The sequence below is a fragment of the Silurus aristotelis genome (assembly GCF_946808225.1).
Source record: "Silurus aristotelis genome assembly, chromosome: 10".
In the NCBI taxonomy this organism is placed as follows: Eukaryota; Metazoa; Chordata; class Actinopteri; order Siluriformes; family Siluridae; genus Silurus; species Silurus aristotelis.
Genome location: NC_139583.1, coordinates 5,942,494 through 5,964,495, shown reverse-complemented (window position 1 = coordinate 5,964,495; position 22,002 = coordinate 5,942,494). Strand labels below are relative to the sequence as shown.

General features: G+C 39.3%; 1 protein-coding gene across 11 annotated transcripts in view; it reads left to right on the top strand.

The window, feature by feature from the left end:
- Positions 1-22,002, top strand: part of kirrel3b (kirre like nephrin family adhesion molecule 3b) — a 227,424-nt gene that overhangs the window by 166,609 nt on the left and 38,813 nt on the right. For all 11 annotated transcript variants that reach the window (XM_083552370.1, XM_083552367.1, XM_083552362.1 and 8 more), the window contains exons 4-5: positions 8,709-8,866; positions 18,115-18,265. In XM_083552370.1, coding sequence (XP_083408496.1) covers positions 8,709-8,866; positions 18,115-18,265 — 309 coding nt within the window. The remainder of the gene's footprint in view (positions 1-8,708; positions 8,867-18,114; positions 18,266-22,002) is intronic.

The following is a 22,002-nucleotide window of genomic DNA, read 5'->3' as shown; positions in this document are numbered from 1 at the left end:
AAAAACACACTTTCTAGTCACCATTGGGCATTCTCATGCTCACATTTTTCATGTTCATGTTCTTTAGTATCTTTACAAAAAGCAAAAAACTTATCCTCTCCAGTGATTATAGCCCCAAAATGAACCTTAGATCTTTTTATATGTACCCTGTATCCACGTTTTCAGTGTTAGGCATATAATAAAAATGGAAAACATGAGGTTACCACCTCATTTACAAGGAAAGATAGAGTTTAGTTCCTGACCTGGAGTCCCATACAACCTTGATTTGTCATACTTTTTTCCTACAGTTTTATTACACTCTTGCACTTTTTTAATGAACTCCAGTTCCATCTCTTATCTACCAATGGGGAATAAGTTAATGAAACCCTCATGAATACCTTCTTGCATTTCTCCAGTATTCGCTCCTGTAATGGTCGCTTAAAGTACGTAAAAACTAGCTTGCGCAGCATTTATCATACCATAGACTTTCAATCAGGTTATCTAACAGGTATTTAAATATTCAGCTCCACTAAATTATATAGTTGAATTGGCAGAGACGTTCGAGAACAGATAAGTTACAGGTATCAATTGAACTTTCGCATCTACATTCGAAATCTATGAGTTGTTCTGTCAAAATAGAACCTTCGTTCATACCAAGAATAATCACTGCGGCCATACCTTTAGAAAAAAGAGTTTTCCAATTACAAAAAAAGACAGAGAAAGAACGTGAGTGAAGCGAGGGAGGATGGATAGGTTATCAGAAAGCTTAACTGAGGAAGAGGAAGGATTGCAGGCAGCTGGTTGGTAATTAAAGAGGGCCAATCAATCGGTTCTGCTGACCGGCTCATGAGAAATCTATCAAGAGGCCACAGTAAAGTGCTAATTTGGAGCCATTAGTGGCTGCCGAGTTTGCAAACAGGACCATAATGATGATGGCTTGTGTGGTTAAGGTCCTGGCTTTTGTGTGCGTGTCAGAGTGATGGTGCCTTGAAGGGAAAGGCGAAAGAAAGGAGATGGCTGACAAGGCTTTCCTGCAAAAGGCCTGAAATAACACCTTGCTCTTTTAATGATCACCGCCATTCAACCAGGAATGGACAGAATAATCTGTGCTTGAACAGAAAAAAGAAAAGTTACAAGGTCACTGTCCCTGACAATGTTAAAGACTGAAACTCCATTTTTTTTTACATTTTTGGAAATGTGAACTAGGTGAGCTCAATCTAATAAATATGTATGACTTCTTTGAAATAGCTGTCTCATTTATCAGTTTAAAATGACGACAATAAAGCTTTACTATTAAGGCTGCAATCTTCATTTCAATAGCTTGAACATTTCAGATGATTGCTTCTTCTTTTTTTTTGTAATCATTTTTTGCTTGAAAATCTGGGAACAGGATCTTGAGAGACAACACCCTGGATAGACTACTGGTCCATTGCATGGCACGTAGCACAGCTTTATACAGACCCTAACTTAAGATTTCTTGTTTTAGTACAAACTGCTTTTATATATCTGGCTTTTTAGTGAACAAGTCTTTATGTGACTCAGCTCATTTCTCATTTTCTACTGGATTGGTATGATCCCAAAATCTTAATTGGTTATGTACAATGAACAAAATTGAGTAGTTCATCTCATGTGTCCGAGTCGTACGTTCTTTTGTCACTTGACTTCCATAGAGGCTACACAGTGCAATAGATCAGGTTTTTTTGTTGAATCTTGTCATCACTGTTATCACTTGTCATTACAAAATGTTACGCAATGCAATTGCTCAGGTTTTTTGGTACGAATCTTGACATTATTATTACAAAAATTATGCGAGTCATGTGACACATCACAGACCAGAATATATGAGAGGTGAGCTACTTATTCTGTCTGCATTTTTTATATTTACAATATTGGAACTATAGTCAAAGTTTGTGCATGTAGACTTGTTCGGGGATCTGCTTATTGAAAATTTTAATTTGTATTTGATTTCTGATCAAAGGAACGAAATGAACTGAATGACTCAAAACAAGATTTATTCATTGTGATGAACGAGATTCAAAGAACCTGAAATGATCCGATCTTCCCATCCTTAATGCAGCCTGTGCAAATTTTATCAAGTCAAGCTTTACATTAGATAGACCTATTTTTGTACACATTTATACTTACTGAAATAGCACAAGTATGATTTGAGGTTTTTTTTTTATTATTATTTTCATAAATACCAAACGCCTGTCTCTTACCTATAAATAACCTGGGATATGACTGGTTTAAACCAGCCTGTCAGCTTATTCTGTTCAACAGTTTGAATGTTGGTGTTTAGTATGTAATTAATACCCAATCTAGTCTGGTTTTTAGTTGAAAATTATATAGTGTATATACTGTACTCTTGACTATAGGATTATGAACCTTGATCAGTGCTTACAGATATCCAGAGGATTCTTTAAAGTTCAATGAGTGCTTCATGCAGCCTTGTGCTTAAAATCTGATTTTGTTTCACAGTTCCCAAAGTGGAAATGGCATCAGCAGTGCAATCTCATGTGTCACAGGAGTTATCACTTTCCGTTCCTGAGTATGAACTTGTGAATAGAGTTTATCTAGGCCGATATCAATCATTCTTTATAGGACAGCCTTCATTTTAAATTCGAAACCTTGAAAACGCTTCACATGCAAATGATTACAAGGTAAAAACAAAATGCTTTTGATGCTAACTCGTGATAATTGGCCAAGTAAAAAAAAATGTTTGAATCTATATAAAAAACACTTTGTAGGGATAGTTTATGAACGATGCAAAGAACTAATTTTCCCACCAGCTGAGTTGCGACTGATCTTTGGGATAAACAGAAGGATGGCCTCACATGAGCAAAGTGCTCAGTTTGGGCTTTACTACTTCAAAAGATCAGCAAGAATCTTTTAATATCTTTTAAGGGCTTTAATCCTCAGAAGCAGGACTTTCGAATAGATCCATGCTGTTGCACTGTTGCATTCGCCAAGGTTTCTTGCAGGAGGCAGCATTGTGAGTTTCCGATTACATCTGAGCAGATTGTATTGGTTGGACGCACTCTTTAAATCAATTAATCAACAGCAAATATTATGTCCCAGTAAGAACCGTCTCTCTTTTTAACCATCTGTTTCCACCTGCATTTTAAACCTGATTTCCTTCTGCTCCGTATAAGCTGCTTAATGGATATGGGTACAGCGTCAGCATGTGTGTGTGTGTATACGTACATGTGCATGCAATGTAGGAGTGTCTCAATGAAACAGGAGAGTATGTAATTAGTACCATTCATGAACTCCAAGTCTGTAAGTCTTAACAGCAATCACACGCCTCCTCTCTCCTGCTGGTTTCCTTTTCCGGCCCGTCGAACTCCTTTCACTTTATTCCACCCTTTGCTACTATTACACACGCTCATGCACTGCTTCATTCCCTTCTATTTCCCATCCGTCTAATCGTATATACAAATAACACCTGCTCTCATTAAGTTCAACTGCACTCAGGCCTCAGCACGGCTGCTTTCTGCCGCAGTCAGTTTGCAGATGTTTTCTATGCTGCCTTTTTTCCTTTCACCTGTTTACTCAATGACTTTTGACAGCATTTGTAAAATATACATGATTACGCCTATATTACTGAGAAGGAATATATATATATATATATATATATATATATATATATATATATATATATATATATATATATATAAATATATATACACACACACACACACACACACACACACACACTGTTTATACACATCATTTTCACTCACCTTGACCCAGGACCACAGTGTGATTTTTTGCTCAGCTTTATGGCTCCACTTTAAATAATACATAGACTATGCCTATTTATGCACTCTAGCACAGGGGAGTAACAAAATACCTCTATATTTATCTGTTTAGTGCTCCAAATGATCATATCTCCATATGATATAAAATTGAAGTAGGTGTGGCCAAAACTGCATTATGAGACGTATGAGTGCTGGAAATAACTCAGAGGTAGAAATGGCTATACTGTCAGCATGATGAATTCTGGCTCTGACAGTTCCTCAATCTCAAATACATCACCTGAGTTTACAGCAGGCCTCAACTAGAGATCGGAGAGGAACTTTTTTATTTTCTTTTTGTTTACGTACTGCTCATATGTTTTTCTAACAAATTTCAAACAAATATTTGTAGTTATTGTTCCCCAAAATTGAAATAAAATATATATATAAAAAAGTGCCCGGCAATGAAACAGCATCTTATCCAATGTTTCCAGGAAAGGCTTGGGATCAACTAAACATGAACATATATATATGTATTGAAAAATTTAAATATTGAAATATTGAAATGAATAATATATATTTTGCAAAGTTACATTAGTAAGACAGCTTTTCCCATAGCTTTCTGCAACCTTTTTACTGATTAGTCAATATTGGGAGAAATAATACTTTACTGCCATATTCTTTGGCAAACACACACATCACTTACTAGACAAGGAAATGAGAGGGAAGAAGAATTTGAGAGAGAGAGAGAGAGAGAGAGAGAGAGAGAGACAGAGAGAGAGAGAGAGAGAGAGAGAGAGAGAGAGAGAGAGAGAGTGAGTGGAAGTGAGAGTGAGATAATGCACAGCTCATCAGTTTCCACAGATAAACTTATCATCCTATCTTTGAGTGCTTCCAATCTATATTTATTGTTTCAATCTCACAATATTATCGACACAGTATGAAAGCTGAGAATTTATTTGCTCTGAAAGCAATAACACCCGAAAACAGCCTGGAATCGAGTTTTTGTCTAAAAAAATCCCGTTTCTGCGCAAGTGGACCATTGAGATTTCAGACTTAAAATGATAGAATACAACGCATAGAATTCAGAAGCCACTATTCGAAGCTAATACAGTTTTTTTTATATAGTCCTCAATAGGATTACATTACTTATCACTAAAAGGTTGACATAAAATAGCTTTACTTATTGCCAGTAACACAGTATTAGAGTTTCAATCTAGAACTTTAAGTCAAACAGACTTTGTATCGGTCAAGGCCTGGGTTAAAAAAGATCGCCACAGGTATTGTTAGCCGACAGGGTACTGGTGAAAATTGGGCTACTGTTGGCCGAAGGAGAAGAAAGAGAGGAGGAAGACGTCTAAAGAGACAGCAGGGAAAGGAGCAGTGTAGGAGAGTGGAGGTTCGGGTTGGTACTTTAAATGTTGGTACTATGACTGGTAAAGGGAGAGAGATAGCTGATATGATGGAGAGGAGAAAGGTAGATAGGTTGTGTGCTCAGGAGACCAAGTGGAAAGGGAGTAAGGCCAGGAACATTGGAGGTGGGTTTAAACTGTTTTATCATGGTGTGGATGGAAAGAGAAATGGTGTAGGGGTGATTTTGAAGGAAGAGTACAGTAAGAGTGTAATGGAAGTGAAGAGAGTTTCTGATAGGGTGATGACTGTGAAGGTGGAAGTTGAAGGGATGATAATAAATGTCATCAGTGCCTATGCTCCACAAGTTGGCTGTGAGATGGAGGAGAAGGAAAGATTCTGGAGTGAATTAGATGAAGTGGTAGATGGTGTACCTAGGAAAGAACGCTGGGTGATTGGGGCAGACTTTAATGGTCATGTAGGTGAAGGGAACAGAGGGGATGAGGAGGTAATGGGTAGGTATTGTTTTAAGGAGAGGAATGTGGAAGGGCAGATGGTGGTAGATTTTGCTAAAAGGATGGAAATGGCAGTGGTGAATACGTATTTAAAGAAGATGGAGGATCATAGGGTGACGTATAAGAGTGAGGGAAGGTGCACACAGGTGGACTATGTGCTATGAAGGAGATGCAACCTTAAGGAGATTGGAGACTGTAAGGTGTTGGCAGGGGACAGTGTAGCTAGACAGCATCGGATGGTGGTCTGTAGGATGGTTTTGGAGGCGAAGAAGAAGAAGAGGAGAGTGAGGACTGAAAGAAGAATAAGATGGTGGAAACTGAAGGAGGAAGAGTGTAGTGTGAGGTTCAGGGAAGAGGTCAGACAGAGGCTCAGTGGTGTTGGATAATTGGGCAACTACTGCAGGAGTGATGAGGGAGGCAGCTAGAAAAATACTTGGTGTGACATCTGAAAATAGAAAGCAAGACAGGGAGACGTGGTGGTGAAATGAGGAAGGGCAGGAGAGCATAAGGAGAAAGAGGTTGGCAAAACAGAAGTGGGATAGACAGAGTGATGAGAAAAGTAGGCAGGAGTACAAGGAGATGCAGCAGGTAAAAAGGGATGTGGCGAAAGCCAAGGAAAAGGCATATAAGGAGCTGTATGAGAGGTTGGACACTAAGGAAGGAGAAAAGGATTTATACCAATTGGCCAGGCAGAGGGACCGAGCTGGGAAGGATGTACTGCAAGTTAGAGCAGTAAAGAATGGAGAGGGAAATGTGTTGACTAGTGAGGAGAGTGTGTTGAGAAGGTGGAGGGAGTATTTTGAGCAGCTGATGAATGAGGAAAATCATAGAGAGAGAGAACCCTAGAGCAGGATGTAGATAGGATTAGTAAGGAGGAAGTGAGAGCAGTGATTAAGAGGACGAAGAGTGGAAAGTCGGTTGGACCAGATGACATACCAGTAGATGCATGGAGATGTTTAGGAGAGATGGCAGTGGAGTTTTTAACCAGATTGTTTAACAGGATTCTGGAAGCTGAGAGGATTCCTGAGGAATGGAGAAGGAGTGTGCTGATACCAATCTTTAAGAATAAGGGAGATGTGCAGACCTGCAGTAACTACAGGGGAATTAAGTTGATCAGTCACACCATGAAGTTATGGGAAAGAGTAGTGGAAGCCAGGCTGAGAGAAGAGGTGACCATTCTGTGAGCAACAGTATGGTTTCATGCCAAGGGAGAGCACCACAGATGCCTTATTTGCTTTGAGGATGTTAATGGAGAAGTATAGAGAAGGTCAGAAGGAATTGCATTGTGTGTTTGTGGATTTAGAGAAAGCGTACGACAGAGTGCCAAGAGAGGATTTGTGGTATTGTAAGAGGAAGTCAGGTGTGTCAGAGAAGTATGTGAGGGTGGTGCAGGACATGTATGAGGACAGTGTGATGGCAGTGAAGTGTGCAGTAGGTACGACAGACTGGTTCAGGGTGAAGGTTGGACTGCATCAAGGATCGGCCCTGAGCCCTTTTCTGTTTGCAGTGGTGATGGACAGGTTGACGGACGAGGTCAGACAGGAGTCTCCCTGGACTATGATGTTTGCGGATAATATTGTGATTTGTGGTGAGAGTAGGGAGCAGGTTGAGAAGAGCCTGGCGAGGTGGAGATATGCGCTGGAGAGAATGGGAATGAAAGTCAGTAGGAGTAAGACAGAATACATGTGTGTGAATGAGAGGGAGGGCAGGGGAGTGATGCGGTTGCAGGGAGAAGAGCTGGAGAAAGTGGAGGAGTTCAGGTACCTGGGGTCAACAGTGCAAAGTAATGGAGAGTGTGTTAGAGAAGTAAAGAAGAGAGTGCAGGCAGGGTGGAGTGGGTGGAGAAGAGTGACAGGAGTGATTTGTGATAGAAGGGTATCAGCAAGAATGAAAGGGAAAGTTTATAGGACTGTGCTGAGACCTGCAATGTTGTATGGATTAGAGACAGTGGCATTGAGTAAAAGACAGAAGGTTGAGCTGGAGGTAGCAGAGCTGAAGATGTTAAGGTTTTCGTTGGGAGTGACAAGGATGGACAGGATTAGAAATGAGTTTATTAGAGGGACAGCGCATGTAGGATGTTTTGGTGACAAGGTGAGAGGGGTGAGATTAAGATGGTTTGGACATGTGCAGAGGAGGGACATGAATTATGTTGGTAGAAGAATGCTGAGGATGGAACCACCAGGTAGGAGGAAAAGAGGAAGGCCAGGAGGAGGTTCATGGATGTTTTGAGGGAAGACATGCAGGTAGTTGGTGTGAAAGAGGCAGATGTAGAGGACAGGGTGGTATGGAGACGGATGATCCGCGTGGCGACCCCTAATGGGAGCAGCCGAAAGAAGCAGAAGAAGAAGAAGAAGAAGACTTTGTATAGTGTTGATAAAACATATCTCATAGAGAATAGTGATTTACTTTCATGGCTTCATAGCAAGTGATTAATAGATGATAAGGGCGTATTCTGTTTGTTATGCATACCTTTGCATAAAAATCACATACACTTCAGCTCTTCATTAGAGGTCGATTTTCACCGGTTTGGCACCGATAGTTCATTGCTGGAACTATTGGCTATCGGCAAAAATCCATACCGATAGTTTTTCAGGGTTGTGTCTGTTTTTGAAGCAGTTGAGATGGTTCGCTGTCATTATGAGAACGGCCTCTAGAGGTGAATCATTGACGCAACATGCTGTTTTTGTTTTTACACGTGAGACTGTGCGCTGCACAGAGAGCACTATATGATATTTATTGATAATTATTTATAATTTCTAAATTCGGTCAATGATTTTGGGATTGTGCCCGGCATTGGGTTTAACACTCTGTTCAGGTTCCTCCCCTGCCTTGTGCAGCTGATGGGGAAGCTCTTTATAAGGAGGTATATATTTAACATTTATGGAAGGAGACTCCAGTGTAAGCTACAAGTCTTCTGCCATTGAGGGAATGTTTTTAGGACAAAACACTTTGAACTTCAAGTTTCATGCTAACATGACAAGCTGTGCTTTTGCTGTTTTTTTTTTTTTTTTTGAGTACGATCCATATAGAATACTGTTGATTTGTGCTTAGTTAAGCAGATGGATATCCCCCTGAGCTCTGCCACTCACTGACATGCATGATGTTCTTTCTTCTTCTCATGATGCAGTTCCACCAGATAACCCAGTTATTGATGGAGGCCCCGTGGTGAGTCTGAGAGCAGGAGACCCACTCAACCTGACATGTCATGCTGACAATGCCAAGCCTGCTGCCTCTATCATCTGGTTGCGAAATGGGGAGGTGCTAAATGGAGCCATGTACTCTAAGGTAAGTACAGATTTAGCTCTCCCCAGGAGACCACGATAAAGAGAATACACAGTAAATTCACACAACAACCCAGAACATTCAAAACTATAAGACTTAATAACAAGTCACATTACTGATGTGCATTTTTTCCAATTCTTTTACAAGATGTATTGGGTTTTACTGAAGCTTTGCAATCAAATGGCCTCTTGCACCACGTCTGTGATCGTTTGCGCCATCTGTTAACCTTTAATTTAGCCCTTAGCTCCGTGTGATTGGAGAGAAATCCCAGGAAATCCAGCTCACAGCTGCTAAATGTGTCAACAAAACAAGCAGATGGCCAGATAAGGCTGAGCACTGGTATTCTACCAGAATTCAAATCCATTCATCTGTACCTCCACTTAGAATAGTTCTACCACCTGGAGTTGTCAAAGCTTTATCATACAAAAGAGGGTTTGTGAATGTTGAACAGTCTGGGAAAATATGTCAAATGTTACTGTTGCTGATTCCTGGAAAATATCCAAAAAGAAAATTTTCACTTGAATTTAGGGTAAATAAAAAGTAACTTTGAATGCTTTCTAACCACGCCTTGGTATCTGCCTGCAAACACCAACTGTAATGTAAAGGTTTTACAGCTGTAGTAGTTAAGAACATTCTACATAAAGATGTAAAACCTTGCTAAGCCATTTTAAATATCAGGTTTTGATCAAGTATCGGATCACCTAATCTAGAAGTCCCTAATCACCAGGTTGCGACCCAGTGACATAGTCTGTGGAAGAGCTGTTACCAGGTCTCCGGAACCTTATAGGAAAAATTTCTCTAGATATGACAGTGCAGTATTTATTGTGCATTGTGCTCTTATCCAATTTTTAAAAGCTACTATGTAAATGTACATATATATAAAAACTTTCTTTCGGCTTCTCCCATTAGGGGTCGCCACAGCGGACCATCTGCATGTTTGATTTGGCACATGTTTTTACACTGGATGCCCTTCCTAACGCAACCTTTCCCATTTATCCGGGCTTGGGACCGGCACTAAGGCTTGTGCAACCCTAATGGCTGGGGTTGGTTCCCTGACCGGCGATCGAACCCGGGCCGCAGCGGTGAGAGCGCCGCATCGTAACCACTAGACCACCAGGGAACCTAAATGTACATATATATATATATATGAACGATATGTACATTGCAGCCTTGTAAAATTCTTTCTTCACATATCCCTGTGATGTTAGAGAGCTGGGGTCAGAGAATGCAGGGTCAGCCATGATACAGGGCCACGAGTGGCAGCTTGGTGATACCGGTGCTTCAAATGCTTAAGTATGAAAAATTCCTATGATTTATTATGACTATAATGTTCTTATTATCATATTTGTCACAAGACTCTTTGCTTAATCTATTCAGTTTATGTAAAAAGACTCTAATGTTACTCTCAGCAAACCGATCTATTAATAGAAATATTGATATTTATGAGTCAAATATTGATTGATATTTAATACAATTATCATGAGCCCAAAAACCTTTTCAACTTTTTTAAAAAAATCATGCAAATAAAACCACAGGTGCCGTGGAAAATTAGAGTCAGGAGTTCCTTCCATCATTTATTCCTCTTGAAATATTCTGCTTGCTGTTGAACTGACGCTGAACAGCACGTGCTAAGTAGATACCACCAAGCGCCAATCAAAACACATTTAAAACAGAGGGCTCTACTCTGTTCGGTGACTTGCTGCATGGTTGACCAGTTAAGTTTTTATTCACTCCTAAAAAACTGATTTTGCAAAATGTAGCTGAGCAAAAAGTAGAAAATTTGACTATGAAATGTTACAGTCTTCTCTAATGGAAATACTTTGGTAAAGTACAGATATGCAAAAAAGCTTCTTAAGTACAGTAAGGAATTAAGTTAACTTCATCACTGTCCATCACTGCATTGAGCCCACAAACCAGCTCCCTAGGAGCTACATACTGTCTACAGCAAATGTATTCCAAGAGCAGACTTCCTGCCATTTAAAATCCCAGTTTTGACCCAAAACACGGAAAATCCAGGTAGAGATCTGCACCCTCAGGCTTCTAATCACCACATCCTTGCCATTTCCATATAAATGAGCAATGCAAGCCAGCCCTTTAGGGCATCCCTCTCATCCTATTATTGGCTTTTTTTTCTGGATGCGAGATAAATGGCATCGATCTGGCCGGGACGAAGAAGTGACAGTTTACCCATCATGCAGCTGCATGCGGTCGTTAGCGGTGGTGTCGCTAATCAGATGGCTTTCTGTGCCTGGCAGCAGCGCTGGTACAGAGAGACCTTCTGCCTGGTGACGGATGGAAGTCGTCCAAACTCCTAATATCTCTCTTCATAACATTAAAAAGCAATGCACTCAATTAAGATCTAAATGCTTAGTCTGAGTAATGGAGGCTAATATAGAGGATAATAGAGTTGTGTCTGTCTGGATTCTGCAGACTGGGAGAACATGTGTTTAAAACCATTAACTTTGTCTGTATTTTATTTGATGATTTATTCATTAATTGATGATTGAATAAATATCAAATATACAGGACCTTATGCATGATCATGTCTTAATATATCGCAATAGGGACCATAAAGGACAGTGGAAATGTAAACATCAAAAAAAGCATCACGAACTCAGTCAGGAATCTGGTAGATTACTGCTGGTAAGAATCTGGTGGAAATGTTTCATCATACCATCATATACACCAGTGGATCTTAAATTGGGAGAGGTCTGAGCGGCTTTAATTCTGGAGAAAGGTAATATTAAAATGAAAGCATTTAAAGACTGAGATACAAGAATCTTCCACACAAGAATCGCATATGGGGGGTGATGGCAGGTGTCCACATACTTTTGCCTGTTGTATAAACAATGTATGATCATTTGGTTAGAAGTTCAGGTGTAAAATGCTCCATGGCTTCGAGAAATTATTTTACTGAGCTGAAGTCTCTATGTCACTAATGGAACCAGTTTTTCTAGAGAACAGACTTTATTGATGGGATTATTGCCATCTACCCTGCTGGGGTGGAATTGCACCTGCAATGAAGCAACATTTGTGCAAGATCATTGATTTCAGGTTAGTTTTAGAAAATAATTACCAGTAATAAATCAGCCATGCAAGACAAAAAAAACATAATATTATCATTCTCGAAATATTATGTCTTATTTTTGCCTTTTTTTTTCATATAAACTCTCTTTTTTCGCAAATGATTTCTTTGTCATGTTCTCATTAGCATATGATTAAAATCCTAAGTAGGTTATCTAGTTTACACATAGCTGTCAGACTTCACAGGCTAACATATCTTGGATGTCTAAGTGCTGTACCTCATACACTGTCAACAAATAAGCCAATATACAGTGAGGAAAATAAGTATTTGAACACCCTGCTAATTTGCAAGTTCTCCCACTTAGAAATCATGGAGGGGTCTGAAATTGTCATCTTGGGTGCATGTCCACTGTGAGAGACATAATCTAAAAAAAAAATCCAGAAATCACAATGTATGATTTTTTAAACTATTTATTTGTTTGATACAGCTGCAAATAAGTATTTGAACACCTGAGAAAGGCAATGTTAATATTTGGTACAGTAGCCTTTTTTTGCAATTACAGAGGGCAAACGTTTCCTGTAGTTTTTCACCAGGTTTGCACACACTGCAGGAGGGATTTTGGCCCACTCCTCCAAACAGATGTTCTCTAGATCAGTCAGGTTCCTGACCTGTCGTTGAGAAACATGGAGTTTGAGCTCCTTCCAAAGATTCTCTATTGAGTTTAGGTCTGGAGACTGGCTAGTCCATGCCAGAACCTTGCTATGCTTCTTACAGAGTCACTCCTTGGTTATCCTGGCTGTGTGCTTCGGGTCATTGTCATGTTGGAAGACCCAGCCTCGACCCATCTTCAATGCTCTAACTGAGGGAAGGAGGTTGTTACCCAAAATCTCGCAATACATAGCCCCGGTCATCCTCTCCTTAATACAGTGCAGTCGCCCTGTCCCATGTGCAGAAAAACACCCCCAAAGCATGATGCTACCACCCCCATGCTTCACAGTAGGGATGGTGTTCTTGGGATGGTACTCATCATTCTTCTTCCTCCAAACACGTTTAGTGGAATTATGACCCAAAAGTTCTATTTTGGTCTCATCTGACCACATGACTTTCTCCCATGACTCCTCTGAATCATCCAAATGGTCATTGGCAAACTTAAGATGTGCCTGGACATGTGCTGGTTTAAGCAGGGGAACCTTCCGTGCCATGCATGATTTCAAACCATGACGTCTTAGTGTATTACCAACAGTAACCTTGGAAATGGTGGTCCCAGCTCTTTTCAGGTCATTGACCAGCTCCTCCCGTGTAGTTCTGGGCTGATTTCTCACCTTCCTTAGGATCATTGAGACCCTACGAGGTGAGATCTTGCATGGAGCCCCAGTCCGAGGGAGATTGACAGTCATGTTTAGCTTCTTCCATTTTCTAATGATTGCTCCAACAGTGGACCTTTTTTCACCAAGCTGCTTGGCAATTTCCCCGTAGCCCTTTCCAGCCTTGTGGAGGTGTACAATTTTGTCTCTAGTGTCTTTGGACAGCTCTTTGGTCTTGGCCATGTTAGTAGTTGGATTCTTACTGATTGTATGGGGTGGACAGTTGTCTTTATGCAGCTAACGACCTCAAACAGGTGCATCTAATTTAAGATAATAAATGTAGTGGAGGTGGACATTTTAAAGGCAGACTAACAGGTCTTTGAGGGTCAGAATTCTAGCTGATAGACAGGTGTTCAAATACTTATTTGCAGCTGTATCATACAAATAAATAGTTTAAAAATCATATATTGTGATTTCTGGATTATTTTTTTTAGATTATGTCTCTCACAGTGGACATGCACCTACGATGACAATTTCAGACCCCTCCATGATTTCTAAGTGGGAGAACTTGCAAAATAGCAGGGTGTTCAAATACTTATTTTCCTCACTGTATATATATATATAATATAAAGAGCATGCAATCACATCCCAATTAAGCCTTGTTAAAGTCTCAGGTCCATTTCACGTGCTATGATGTGAATTTAATCTGTAACATAGATAAAATGATATCATTTCTTGGATAGGTTGCCTGGTCGAGGAGATTTTAAGTGCTATTGGCTCTCTAATTTCAAATAAATTTAAATAAATGATGTGACCAAGGTGCTCAATTGAGTATGTGCGTGTGTTTTGCTAGTCTTTTATGATACTTGTGCTTTCAAAAGTCTTTACATGAATGTTCAGTGATCCCTCATGCATCCCGCTCACTTCCCTCACTCTCTAAATATCTGAAGGGATTGGGCATGAGTGCTAATTGAAGTAAAGGAGATCAGCGAATAAGCTGCAATAAGGATGATTGTAGTTCCTCCGTGAACACAGGAGAGTAGTTTCACATTAGCAAAGAGGCAAAGAGATGTTTTTTTGAGATTAGAGGATTTAGCATTGAACAGCACACCAGATGAGCTTTACAGTAAAGAGCTCAGTGACTATTGAACACAGCAAACATGTACTGCAATGGCGAATGCTAATCTCAGACATACAACTAGCTTTATAGCTATTATAGGATGCAATATCAGTCACATGATGCCCGCAGGAGCTGTAAACTGTCATGTAGCATACCATAGGGGATACAATTACTCTTAAATTATCAGATGTTGAAGGCTACAATAAGGAAAATCAGCTAATTGGGTTTGATTATATAAACTTATGTGTTTTGTAGGGTGTAATAAAAAATGATAACTGATCCCTGATTAAAATGTTCATATTTTTTGTGTTTCGTCACACCAGGGTAAATTCATTTTATATCCTTTTTCTGTTCTCATTTCCCCCCACATGCCTTCAAAGCCCTTTCTTTTTACCTGCCTCATAAATTTCATTAATTCTCCCACCCATTAATTCCATATAACCACTAATATAATTAGAGCAAAGGCTTTCATCATAACCTTCACCACGAGACCATCTTCCGAACGGGAAAAACTGTTGCCACTCTAATGAACTTTTTTTCGCGTTCCGAATGAATTTTTCATGACGCGGGGTCAAGCTGAGAATTTCAGAAGGTTTTTCGGTTGTAAGAAAACATTATAAGTGCAGCTACATTTAGCACGACTGACCTCTTCTATTAAAGCTCGAAACATCAGTCCATTCCTCTCTATTGTCAAGCTTATTACCCTTGCTGGCATTCCGCCACTGAATTAAAATTGGAAGATGGGAAAAGTAAAGAGGCATTTAATTAGCTGTGCTGTAAAATGGGCAAAATGAATTAATCAGAACCTGAGGTGCAGGGATTAAATTAGTTAATCAAAGAACAGCTTCTGACCCTGGGTTTGAGAAGAAATCAGCACTTTCTTTTAAAGAATATAGAAAACAAAGCCATTGCAACTTATTGCTTTAATCGGGTGTAATATGCTGCATGAGACAGTATAAGGCCAGAGTAGTCTTCAATTATTGCCCAGAAGTAGATGTAACCTCAACATGTTTTGATTATTCAAAGATTTGTCATCTTAAAGAGTGGGATGCAAAGCCAAATTATTCACCCAACAGACAGGCTTTTGACATCTAATCCCTATTCCTTTTCCGTCTTTTAGCCATCCATTTAAATTTTATCCGCCTCATTCACTCTGCTAATTAACTTAAAAAAAAATCCAGATTGTTCGCAGATCAGAAATACAGCACTAACCGAAGATAAAATGTCAAGCTGTGTCTTGACCTATATCATTTTGAAAATTAGTATAATATAAAACTTCAGTGATTAATTATATTGTGACAATTCAGCTTCTTTTCACAGATGTGAATTGGATCAAGACTACTCTTTTTTTCTTGCTTATCGTGCTCATCCTTCTACTTTACCCCCTGCTGCTTTCACAAAAAAAAAAAAAAAAAGTAGGTCTGTTAGTCTCCTGACAAGCTTCTGGGCTGTTATATGATGTATGATTAGTTTGTAATTGGGAGCTATTCTGGGCCTAGCAAAGGCTAAGTATTGAGACCCATTCCGTTTTTGTGTCCATGCGATGTTAATAGCTTCAGACAGGCCATGGGCCATGAGAGAAGCAGCACAGACTGTGTCATGGAGCATATTTTATCAGCACGTCTATTCACTGACAGCCTGCGGCTCACTGCAGGGGGCTCAGAGTGCTGTGAGGCTCAGCAGAGGCTTTACCGTCTCCATCTGACTCACATCGCTCAGCTACTGGAAGTGGCAAACACAATTCAGGCTAAGCGGGAGGGGCTCTAGGCCAGACTAAGTATAGTCCAAGAATTAATTAGGTGGTCAAGGGAGATTCTCCTTTCTGTTTTTTTACTTCAGTTCAGGTTGAAATTAATTTCATCTGTGAGAGTTTGTTTCTAGACATTCGAAATCTAAGAATATATTAATTTGTAGACAAATGTTGGGACAAGCAAGGGGGGAAATGGTAGCTAAGTGGTTAAGGCTTCGGATTACAAGATAGGAGTATTGCCATGCTGCAACTCTTGGGCCCTTGAGCAAGGCCCTTAACCCTCTGTTCTCCAGGGGCACTATATCTTGGCTGACCCTGCATTCTGACCCCAACTAGCCATTTCTGAGATATGTGGAAAAAGTTTTCACTGTTCTGTATTTTACATTTTAATGGTACAAAATTTTTTTTTCAATTTATAGCATTTTTATTTAATCAATTTATCAATTAGTGCCTATTTAATCGATTACTTAATTGACTCAATATAATACAATTTGAATTTTGAATCTTCACACAGACTGCAACCCATGCTTAGAATCAATCTGGCAACCCTGGTGCTGTGAGGGTGTAAAGTTACCTATCGTGCTAAACCAACTGACCCTGATTTAGCAACAATTCTGACTAAGCTGTGTGAATTATCATGCAGCACAGTGGGTAGAATCACAGCACTGAGGTCCCAGATTTATTTAGATCTTGGGTTGATATGTAAAGTTTTGTTCTCCTCCTACCTTATAAAAACTTTCTCGTAGGTAGATAGAGGTCTCTAATCTATAAACTGAGCTAAAGGTGTAAATGAGTATGTAACGTGTAATGGTGCCCTAAGCTTTATTCCCATCTTGTACTTAGTGTTTTTGGTGTAGTTTCTGGCTTGACCATTACCTTGTATATGATTATGGTAAAAATGTTTACAAAAGGTGAACAAATGAATAATTTGTCAAAAATCTGTCAAAACATTACCATGTAATATAACAGTACAAAAACCTGAGATAACCCGTGTTTTTTTTATCTTTGCTGAACATTTTTTGGTTGGACTATTTTGCACTTTGTGAAAAGAAGGAGGCAGAAGTGCTTTATTTTATCCTTTGACACTTTCATTCACGCCCTAGTTCCCTCCGAGTGGGATGGCAAACACCAGCTTTCATTCTGATCTTTATTATTTCTTTCTTTCTTTTAATAAAAAAAGGAGCTATGAAATAGCGAGGCAGTAATTGCTACTATTAGCGAGCTCACTGTCAATAGTCTGAACATGCTAATTATTAGCATGTAACTACTGCTCTGGTTTCTTCCATTATTTCCAGGACTTTTCTTCTCCTGTGTGAGATGAGGGAGGTGGTCTTTGGCTTTTAGAATGTGTGAGCTACAGATTGGTTCTCAAAGCAACTCCCACACAAGTCGACGTTTTTGGCAGCAATCGACGACAAGAGCTAAGATGTATAGCAAAAGCTAGTGAGTTTTTGATAGGAAGAGGGTTTTTTTAGGCACAGAAAAGTAAAGGGAATCTTTCCACTCCAGTGGGTAATGCAAGTTTGCCCAGAGCTCTATGACACTGCCAATTTGTTCCACTAGGTAAATCTTCATTGCCCATGCAACACCCAGTGTCTTTTTTTTTTTAATCTGTTTATCTTTCTAACATTTTCTTCTTTCCAGTGGATCAAGTAGATTCGGTAGAGTCTTCCAGATGGTATTAGTAAAAACAAGAGTAAAACAAGATAGATTTCCTTGGTGGCTCATGACAAGCCAATCACTGCACACCAAGAAACCTCCAAGAAAAAGGCCCCCAAACATATTGTCTTGTCTTATTTTGGTTACAATCAATCTGCCTATGTTATGGAAAGTTCAAAGAAAGCTAGTGCAGCGGTGTCTCTATTGTTTGCAGGCCATCTGGTTGGTAAAAATGTTCTACTCTAAACTCCAGGAATTAAGACGGCCTTTGACTGATGGTGTTTATGTGTTCTTTGACCCTTTGCACACTCAGTTGATAGCCTAGTTCGACCTGCCTTCTCTTCCATTTGCCTGGAGTCACTGTTCTTGTTTCTTTTGCCTTGCTCTTTGTAGACTCTTTTTCGAGATGGAAGGAAGGAGAGTACCGTCAGCACTCTGTACATTTCACCACCCAACATCGAGACAGGACAGACGATCATCTGCCGTGCGTCAAACAAAGCTGTCCCCAATGGCAAGGAGAGCAGCGTCACCATCGACATCCAGCGTAAGAAAACCGCATCATCTTTTCCTTGTTCTTTGTTGCTAACTGTCTCTTCTCATCTATTTCTATAGCAAAGAATCTCACATACTTATCAGTCTATCTCACATATAGCTTCACTTCCTAGCAAGTTAACTCTAACCGAAAAGTGCTGTATGTGCTGCATCGCTAATCACCTACACATGAAATTAACAGAGCTGTAAGCATTCTCTTTGCATCCCTACATCATTAGGATTTATTGTCTGAAACTATCAGCTAATGCGTTTTTTTACGTAGACTCATACATTCCAGAAATAAAAGATATTGTGATATTGTTTGCAGGAGTTTGCTTAAATAATCATCAGGAGCAAACCTATTGAATTTTTTTTTTTTTTAAATGAATAGCACTTTTTTGCAACTTCTTTCAAATCTCATTCTGATCCTCAGCAACCCCTCCTTCCTTACAAATTTCCACTCTGTGCCAGGCAGAAGGCACCCAGCATGCAAAAAAAGTGCAATTGTCAGAGAATCTATTATTTTATCAAACACTATTCTCCAGAATTATCAGAGCGAACAAAAGCATCTCCATATTTCATCAATCGTGCTCTCCTTCCCCACTATTAGCTATGACTAATAAAGCAGAAAATGCTATTTAGAGATCCATTACTGTTGACAGCTTCATTTTTTTTTTATAATAAATTCTATAAGAAAGGCTTCAAGGCAATGTGTCAGTGATTACCGGTCGCCAAGTTTTCCGATCAACTCGTTATGCGGTTTGATAAGCATCTAATGATAAATGAACAAAATTGCCATCTGTGGAAGAAAAGTCAGTCAGAAAAGATGTTAATATTTGTTATTCTTTCTAATTCAAACACCAAGCAATGACAGAAAAATGCTGCAGCTTGAATCTGATTTTGTCCCGGTTATAAACATGTGCTGTTTCTTTATCTCTTTTGTTCATCATAATGGCTTATAGATATTTTGAGATACCGAAGCGCTTTGCTGATGTCCACATCCCGCTCCCACTTCAGCATCCCTCTTTTAATTAAGCCACGCGAGAAATCAAACGTAGTGTAATTGAACTTTGATTTAACCGCAGCAGGCCTCCAGTTTGCTAAGACTTGCTGCTTTCTAATTTCATTCAATTCTTGTCTACTCTCCATGGATGAGTGGGAAATGACAAGAGAGAGAGAGAGAGAGAGAGAGAGAGAGAGAGAGAGAGAGAGAGAGAGAGAGAGAGAGAGAGAGAGAGAGAGAAAAGGAATAGAATGTATTCAGATGCACAGTGCAGACTGAAGCTTGTTGAAAGATTTTCAGAGCAGTTAAAACGAATGTCCCTAGGAGAGAGAAAGGTGAGCATGAAAGGGCACACACACAAAGAGGATAATGAGGCTTTGAGTATTACATGCAGTCACTTACCCACTCAGCTTTATACATGACCAAATAACTGGTGGTCTAAGTGGGTTTGCGTTCAATGCAAAGCGTCAAGCACCAGAGGAACGCGAAGGAATGTGTGTATCGTTGCTAACTTTCTGCTATTATGCACAAACAGGTGTTTGATGAATATGAAGGGGATTAGTTGTAGGAAAACGAAAAGCGGGTGCCACTGAAGAGGCATCTTTTAAACCACAAGGGGTGCTGGGGTTTTTGTGGTTCTGGAGAAGGGGGTTACATTTTGAAAATTGCTATAGGGAAAGAGAAAACTCAAGGGGACAATACACACACAGGTGTCAACAAGCACAAATTTGCTGAAATCTTCAAGCAAAATGAATGGCTAATATGAAATATGCTTATATAAGCTAGAAATTCGCAAGCAAAACATGTACATCTTTTCTGGTCGACTATGGATTTGAGATTTCCGAACCAACTCATCACTGATGCTTAATGTACTGTATTCAACAAGGGAACCCATTCAATATTCATTCCTTATTCAAGATCTAAATAAGATGCTTCTGAAGCATCGCATCTTCTCCACTGGGAAATTTCAAGTGTTTTGTAATATAGGCATATTTTATTGCATGCTCAGTTTGTTATATTTTCTGTTCAGGGCAAGGCATAGATGCGTAATAATATAGATCATTGAGCACTGATGCTGTTTTAGCTCATGATATTAAATCAGATGTTGGCTATTGGAAGGATCACTGGATAATCCCAGGTGAAATACAGGTCTTCTTTTAGAAGAAAGAGCAAAGCTTCAGCAAAGGCTTTGAAAAGTAGACAGAGGGGGCAGAAGACAGGAAGGTAGACCTTGTCCTAGTTTGCTGTGCTTTGCAGCCACCTCAGAAAGCCCCCTGGAGTATTTCACAGTAGACACAACTTAGGGGCATTATTTCAACCGAATGGCATCCTTTTGCACTGCAACCATATACTAATAAAATGGTAAAAGTGATTTCCTGTCACTTGTGTCTTTTCTGCATTTAGCACTGAGAATCACACATGCCAAACAGGTTATTTTCTATAAATAATGAGAAATTGAGAAATCTTGACTAAAAAAAAGTATCCAAGCTGCCTAATATTTTCTCGCATCCATTCCAAAATTGACCAGTTCTTGATTTTCATTAATTGAACTTTTTGGCCAAAGCGATGTAATTGGCAACCAAATTAATTAAATGCTAATTTAGATTTATACTCTGGCTGCAATAAGTTATATCAAGTTTTCTGAGTGACCAACCTCTACATGTCTGCTAGAGCACAGTACTCACCGAGCACATTACTCACCGATTCACTTTACAGCTTGGCTTGTCAAATTCAATGAATTTTACGGCCTTATTTGCTCTCATTACCATTGAGTCCCTGATAATTAGATGCATCCTTGCATTACTACTTACCAAAAGCCCTCATAACAGATTCTGACCCAGGGTTAATCAAATAAGCATCTAAATATGAAATTTACTAGGAAAAGCAAACGATGCATTGAATTGTAAAAGGTTGCATTCCTCCCTCATGTAGATTGATATTTCGATGCTGTAAGTAAATAAGTAACTGCTAGGTAAATAATTGCATCATTAATAATTGCTAGAATATGAAAATGCAGATGCACCAGAGAGACAGAGAAACATTTGCATTTTGTCACAAGAGTAATTATTTTGTGACATGGTGGAACTCAGCAACTTTTAGGAAACGTGATCATGTTAGTCAAGACCAGTCATATATCAATATGTCATGCAGACCCCGAATTGTAAAAAAAAATAACATAAAAAAAATGTCTAATCCACCAATTGCAGCATACCCAAACAAATAGAATCACCCACAAAATTGGATCATAAGCCTTTTTCTGCACTTGCTGCTTTTTTGCATTTGTGCAACATTGACCCAAACATAATAAATATCATATGTATGTAGGACTTATTTTAGGAGCATGATGGAATACAGGAATGCACAGGCATCACCTTGTGGGAAAATCCAGAAGAATATTCTGGTGAAACTACAAAATTGGCACCACAAACTTGAACTGTGGTCTACACCAGAGAAGAGTATGTTGCATTGTGGTGTCATGGCTCCAGGATCCTTGGTTTGAGCTTGAGCTTGAGCTTGAGCTTGATCTTTTTTTTTGTCAGACACTGCTCTAGATTTCAAGAAAAAAATGTATATAAATACTATATAATTAAAAAATAAAATAAAATATTCTATACTTAAAAATATGCTTAAATAGAAAAAAGGTTCTAGGTTGGTGGCCAGTTACAAAGTAAATGTACTTAGTAACTGTATTTAAGTAACATTTTCATGTATCTGTACTTTATTTATAAGTATTTCTATTTGGGGAG